The sequence below is a fragment of the Neltuma alba genome, unplaced genomic scaffold (assembly GCF_004799145.2).
Source record: "Neltuma alba isolate B1F8T4 unplaced genomic scaffold, ASM479914v2 tig00012396_pilon, whole genome shotgun sequence".
Lineage (NCBI taxonomy): Eukaryota > Viridiplantae > Streptophyta > Magnoliopsida > Fabales > Fabaceae > Neltuma > Neltuma alba.
The window spans coordinates 215,691-222,168 of NW_021636890.1; the positions used below are offsets into that span (position 1 = coordinate 215,691).

A 6,478-nucleotide genomic window follows, 5' to 3' on the forward strand; every position below is an offset into this window, starting at 1 on the left:
CGGGTAGTACTGGATCCAAAGTTAAAGGATTAACAAAAACAAAGTCCCTTGATTTTTTTTCCCTCAATGGGACGTACCAAAATTTTACCAACAGTAACATTTCAAGTAGTTTTTTTGGTTTTCACTCGGTTTATTTATTTATTTCCAGATATCGTAAGAAAAACGGTCTTCTGGTTCTCTCCGTCATTCTGGACTCGCGAGTCACCGGGTCGATTGACAATCAGAGCAGAGGAGAGAGAAAGGGACTGTGGCCATGGCGGATCAACAGGACTTGCCTGAGGGAACGATGCAGAACTTATTGGATCAAGAGACTCTGAAGTGGGTCTTTGTTGGAGGGAAAGGCGGTGTGGGCAAGACCACCTGTAGCTCCATTCTTTCGATCCTTCTCTCCAGGGTTCGAAGCTCTGTTCTGATCATCTCCACCGACCCCGCTCACAACCTCAGTGATGCTTTTCAGCAACGCTTCACGAAGATCCCCACTTTGGTTAATGGCTTTACAAATCTTTATGCTATGGTGAAATCTCGTGTCCTGAATTTTTATTTTAGTCTCATTTGTTGTCCTTGTCCTTTTCTCCCTTTAAAGAGGCTTGTGTTGTAGATTTGTAATTATGTATTTATGATGAATCTGAGCATTATCATGTTCTCGAGTGTTATGCTTTATGGTGAACAGCGACAAAAACCAATTATGCATAGTTTTAGAATTTTTTTTTTCAGTTGTTTTCTGTATCGTCTGGACACTTTTTGAGCAATTGATAGTGGCCTACATGAGTGCAACGGTTTTCTTAGAATTATTCCGAAGCCTTCTACATGTATTGACTTCATGTCCGTCGTTTACTTGAAGAATTATGATTTAAAATTTCCTAGGATAGGTTGTTGTATCTATTTCATAGTAGTTTGTAGTCTAGGTCCAGTTTTTGTTGTAATGTTCATAATTTGCCCGGTATATTTTCTCACTTTATGTTATGACGCTTAATAGGAGGTGGATCCTACCGTTGAACATGAGGATGTCGGTGGTTCTGATGGAATGGATAGCATGTTCTCAGAACTAGCTGGTGCTATACCTGGAATTGATGAGGCAATGAGCTTTGCTGAGATGCTGAAGTAAGGGAAAAAATGTCTCTGTGATTCAACAGTGACTTGAAATTTTTCTGAATTTTTGTTGTCTAAGTTCTGAAGTAGTTTAAGGAGTGTTATGTTTATAACTGTTCATGGCCTGCTGGATTACATTTATGGATAAAAAAGAATATTAAATTTGGAACAAAATTTTGGATGAGAATTCTTGAAAGAAGAAAGGCGATAATGGAAAGTAAACGATTTAAGGAATTTGCTGCACCCAAATATTTTTTGCCGGAGACTTGAGCAGTTATGGGAATTTCTCCTTCAAATTTGGCTTGTAAGAGGAAAGAAACATGTTTCTCAAGTATCACAAGAATCATATATGGCAGTCCGGGAACAAACATGTCACTTAAGTGACACAAGAATCTTATATGCCGTCCAATGTGTAACTCTATCTTGAAACCACTGTTGAAGAGCTAATGACCTTGATGGCTTTGACCTATGGTGACCACTAGGTTGCGCCATCCACACGTAGTGTATTCTGTGGAGGTTGTTCTAGGTTTCATGCCAATTGATGGAGATCTAGGGAAGCATGAGGAACCTACCCTTTAAAATTGGCTTTTGAAGGGAAAGAAACCATGCAAATTAAATATCAAAAAGAATAACTAAAGCTACCCAATGTCGGCTCTAACATTCTCCCACATGTTGACATGAGTTTTATCTTTTAACCTTGAACAAACTAGCAGTTAAAACATTACAGACTAGACTGATTTCAACTTTCAGGGTTTATGAGGACAGGAGTCCTCCAAATGTCCAACTGATAAGAGAAGAGAAAATTAGATGTGTTTAAGGTCAACATTATCTGGGAACTTTGGAAATCTGGAAAGAATTTCTGAAGAAAATTAAATCTAGGAGATTGATACAATTGTAAATAAGATTACCATGTTTAGTATGTGACCTATAATGCACCAACATATATTTTCAGTCACATTGGACATGGACACTACTGTGACACGTCACCAAGCTTTTTAACATGTCCTCAGACCTATTAGGCCAAAAAAAAAGTTAGTTTTATTGGTCTGGACAAGTGCTGCATGGCTCAGATATATGCAAACAAAATCTGTGTATAATAATTTCAAAATCTAAATTTGGATGCATGTTTTGCGCTTTAGTCATTTCTATAATGGTTTGAGGCCATCTGGAAGTTGTTTTCCTTTCAAGTCTCTGATCTGCAGAATTTACTCTTGATACTTGATTCATCTAAAATTTGTTAACTGGGTTTTTGGTTTAATGATGACAAATTTCTACAGATTGGTGCAGACGATGGATTATTCTGTTATAGTATTCGATACTGCTCCAACTGGTCATACACTCAGACTGCTGCAATTTCCATCAATTCTAGAGAAGGGTCTTGCAAAAGTGATGTCTTTGAAAAACAAATTTGGTGGTTTGTTTAATCAGGTATATTTTCTTTCTTAGTTTGAAAGTAAAAGAGGTTCAGTGCTTTTATTATTTATTAAAATGCAATTTTCAAAATTTATAATCCCTATGTCGTTTACTGCTGTGTATTGAGCTACTATGAAAATGCTTTGTTCTGCACTCTGCTTTTCAAGGTTGTTTCACTATTTTAGACCTGAAATCTAGAACACTTTTGTGGCGTCCCAGAAACTATGTATGAGTGTCTTCATGATATTTGCATTAAAGTAGCATACTTTGATGTTTTCTGAATTACATTTTGTGTTACTGTCCATCTCTCTTCTTTTTAAATCTTCCTTTGGGAAAACTGAAACACACAGTCTTCCCTATGCATTCTTGTGGTTTTGCTTCATCTATTTCCTTGCTCTCAAACTTAATTGATAAGGTGGTGTGTGTTTGCTACATGCTTCATTATCTTCGGTATAATAGGAAAAACTTTCTTCTCATTGCAGATGTCAAGCATGTTTGGCATGGGTGATGATTTTGCCGAGGATGCATTACTTGGGAAGCTTGAAGGCATGAAAGATGTAATTGAACGAGTTAACATGCAATTCAAGGATCCTGTAAGTTAAGAAATCTTCTTAATTTATTTTATGTTTTGTTTTGAAACTGTCAATTGATTTCCATCTTTCTCTGAATTATAACATGCATTCTAAGAGATCATAAAATCAAGGTCATCAAAACTGGACTGCTTATTGAATTTTTAAGGCATTAATTTAAGATTCATTGGTCGAATTAGGGTCAATCTGTGGTCAAATCAGTTGTAGTTAAATTACTATATTTCTATTTAATATAAAATATAAAAATACTATTTAAAATAATAAAATTGAATAATAATAAATTCTATCCAAGAGGAGTAGATTATGATGATATCACAAGAAAAGGCACGAAAAGAATCCAAGAAATGAATGTCAATTATGCTAGAAGATTAGATTGTGCTGGTTCGGGACAAGTTCTTAACTACATCGGAAATGGCCATATTAAAGTAAGCATGGCAACAAAAAGCATAAGAAAATGAAGAAATTGAAGCTGTAACAGGAAACCCAGCTTGAATTTCGCACATAATGTAAAGGATGGCTATTTAATCATCTTTGAAGCAAAATGTAGGGAAATAAACCATTATCCATTAGTTATGGTTTCAAATTACAGAGGAACTACTAAAACATAGAAGAAGAAAGAAGAAAGGGAAAGCAAGTTGCAGTGATAGGTAGAAATCAGATTCGTACTTGAGTTTAACCCTGTAATTAAGATGAATAAATTGTTTGCTTCAACTGGAGTGTTGATACAGTTCTTTTAGTATATATCATAGTATCTTCTCACACTTGAAATGGGCTGGTAGCACTCAATAGTTTAGATGCATATCTACATACAAATGGGAACTATATAACCGTGCAGGCTCAAAAAAGTAAGTATATAATGATTGCATAAACACTACTCTCATGGTTAATCATTTGTTTAATTTTTGGTTTCTGAATTAAAAGAATTTGTTTGAAATATAAATTCACTCTTAAAATTGTTAGGTGGCAGTTGCAGCCAAATTTTTGAAATATGTTAAACTGATTTTTAGTAGCACATCTCCAGTTGTCAGCCAGAAGCTTCGAATCTGAACAGAATATCCGCAAGGAATATTTATGGGCAATCTTTATTTATGCATGATTTGTGTCACTTTTATTCGAATAGCTTGGTGGATCGGTAGAGTTAGTTATGATGCGGACTTTGTGCTTCACATATTTACTCTTGGTGTAGTTCTTTCTACATAAGCACGTGTTAAATAAAGATGGGCTAGAAAATCTTTTAAATTTGTTGGTATGATGGCAATAAAATTTAACTGAAAATTGTGAAGGATTTGTTTTAATCAGTATAAACAATTTGATATTATAATTTTTATATCTAGTCATCCCAGAAGACCTTTTCTAACTTTTTACCCCTTGCTATGATTTGATTGACAAGGATTTTGAACACGTGCTCCCCCTGACTCCTTACCTGAGCATGCTTAATTATGCCAATTTCCTTTTAATCACTCTTGGGTACCTTCATTTGCAGGACATGACGACTTTTGTCTGTGTCTGCATTCCGGAGTTCCTCTCTCTATATGAAACAGAGAGACTGGTTCAGGAGCTAACAAAATTCGAGATTGACACACATAATATCATCATCAATCAAGTGCTTTATGATGACGAAGGTAGTATGTTTGACATGTTCTATATATTTTCTTTTATATTTTCTTTTTCTCTGCCTCACCTTATCAATATCATTTCTTCATCTTTAATACTTGCAGATGTTGAATCCAAGTTACTTAAAGCAAGAATGAAAATGCAACAGAAGTACCTAGACCAGTTTTACATGTTGTATGATGACTTTAACATTACCAAGCTGCCATTGCTGCCGGACGAGGTAAGCTATTGCATTTGAAGCCACAGATTATATATCATATCATAAGATATCGTAAAATATAGCTTAAAAATAATATAATTTGAGCAAATTACTCTGGTATATTGAATCAACTACTTTAACTGACCGCCCCTACGTTTTCCTTATTTTCTTTTATTACATCGCACTATTGTGACATCACATATGACCCTCCAGTGAAACCTTAAAAAAACCCTGCCCAAACTTCTGAAATGCTATATGGACCTCCGTGTACATGTGCAGAATTTTGTGTAGGTTCTAACAAAACTGAAAGAGTTCTGAAACTTGAACAATAATGAAATCACATAATGCCTTTCTACTATAACGCTGTACATTATTATTTGGGATCTTCAAATGATGCGCAAGGCATCTATCTGTAATTCTGTATATCGGTGATTTTGCATTTTCTTGCACCAAACCTTTCATCTTCCTCCAGAATTATTATGCAGGTGGGCAGCTGGGTGTGCGTTGTGCTTGATTGCTTTCTTCTAACCATCCTCATGAATTTGGATATCTGCGATATCAGTATATCTTCAATCACCAATTGGACCAAATATTTTATTTTCATTTTGCTGAATGGTTTCGACCTAATATCTCTTGCGACCTACCAAAACCTGTCACCTCTGGATTTTATCCTATGGATTCTTAAATTGAAAGAGTTTGTTGATGGTTCTTAAATTTTGGCTTTTTGGATCTGAACTTTATTAGTTACACTATTATTTGCTTATTTTTGGCAGCCTTTAATTATTAGCCATTGCTAATATGACAGGTTACTGGGGTTGAAGCTTTGAAAGCATTTTCATCCCATTTTTTGACCCCATACCAACCTGCATCAAGTGGAGATCCAGTAGAACGGTTAGAGCGCAGAATATCAACATTAAGGAAGCAGTTAAATGAGGCTGAAGCAGAACTGGAGAGACTCAAGACAAGCTGATTGTCCTTTTATCGATATTGCCATTTTTGGTCCAAATTTTTTTCCCCCCAATTTATTATCAGATAACGCATCTATCCTGCTTCGGGCTGCCAAGATAAGGTTAATCTTCTATTTTGCTTCCCGCCCAAAAAAAAAAAAGGTAAATCCAAAAGGAAATTATTGAGGTTAGCCTAATTTGTCTCTTGGAGTATTCTTACCTTGTAATTTCCAGATTTTTTTTTTCCAAGGTGGTAGAATACATCTTAATATGCTAAACGAGGATTTATTCTTAGATAGTCGAAGTCAATTTATAAATAAGAACAATGTAGCATGTTCAGTATATTCACGATTCTTCTGTTCTTTTGATCTTCCATAAGTTGAATCTACATGAGAGTTTCTGGTTTATTGAGTAGGGTCAGATTACGCTATCCTGAATGTGATCCTGCTGTTAATTACTGCGGTTGAGTTCTGTGAGCCAAAAAATCACTTCCTTGAAGTAAGGACACTTTCTTGAAGTAAGGAAGGATAGAACCTTTGTGTTATGGAGTTATGGGACTTGGATGCTTTTTTAAAGAGAGAGAGAGAGAGAGGGAGAGAGAAGAAGAAGAAGAAACTACTATTCAG

General features: G+C 35.4%; 1 protein-coding gene across 2 annotated transcripts; it reads left to right on the top strand.

Moving 5' to 3' along the window:
• Positions 1 to 165: 165 nt before the first annotated feature.
• LOC114726585 (ATPase ARSA2) lies at positions 166 to 6,259 on the top strand. 2 transcript variants are annotated; one of them, XM_028913194.1, is made up of 7 exons: positions 166 to 514; positions 977 to 1,101; positions 2,367 to 2,517; positions 2,985 to 3,095; positions 4,576 to 4,714; positions 4,811 to 4,926; positions 5,711 to 6,259. In XM_028913194.1, exons 1-7 carry the CDS (start codon positions 254 to 256, stop codon positions 5,873 to 5,875), a joined length of 1,068 nt encoding a protein of 355 aa, XP_028769027.1. In that variant the 5' UTR covers positions 166 to 253; the 3' UTR covers positions 5,876 to 6,259. The 2 variants fall into 2 exon arrangements, with proteins under 2 accessions (XP_028769027.1, XP_028769028.1); XM_028913195.1 differs by having other exon boundaries at positions 5,679 to 5,739.
• Positions 6,260 to 6,478: the final 219 nt, after the last annotated feature.

Bases quoted from the DNA above. Each gene is read 5' to 3' on its own strand.
- LOC114726585 (XM_028913194.1), top strand. From the start codon at position 254: ATGGCGGATCAACAGGACTTGCCTGAGGGAACGATGCAGAACTTATTG. The intron at 1,102-2,366 runs GTAAGGGAAAAA...AAATTTCTACAG, and splicing joins AGCTTTGCTGAGATGCTGAA to ATTGGTGCAGACGATGGATT. The intron at 4,715-4,810 runs GTAGTATGTTTG...TAATACTTGCAG, and splicing joins AGTGCTTTATGATGACGAAG to ATGTTGAATCCAAGTTACTT.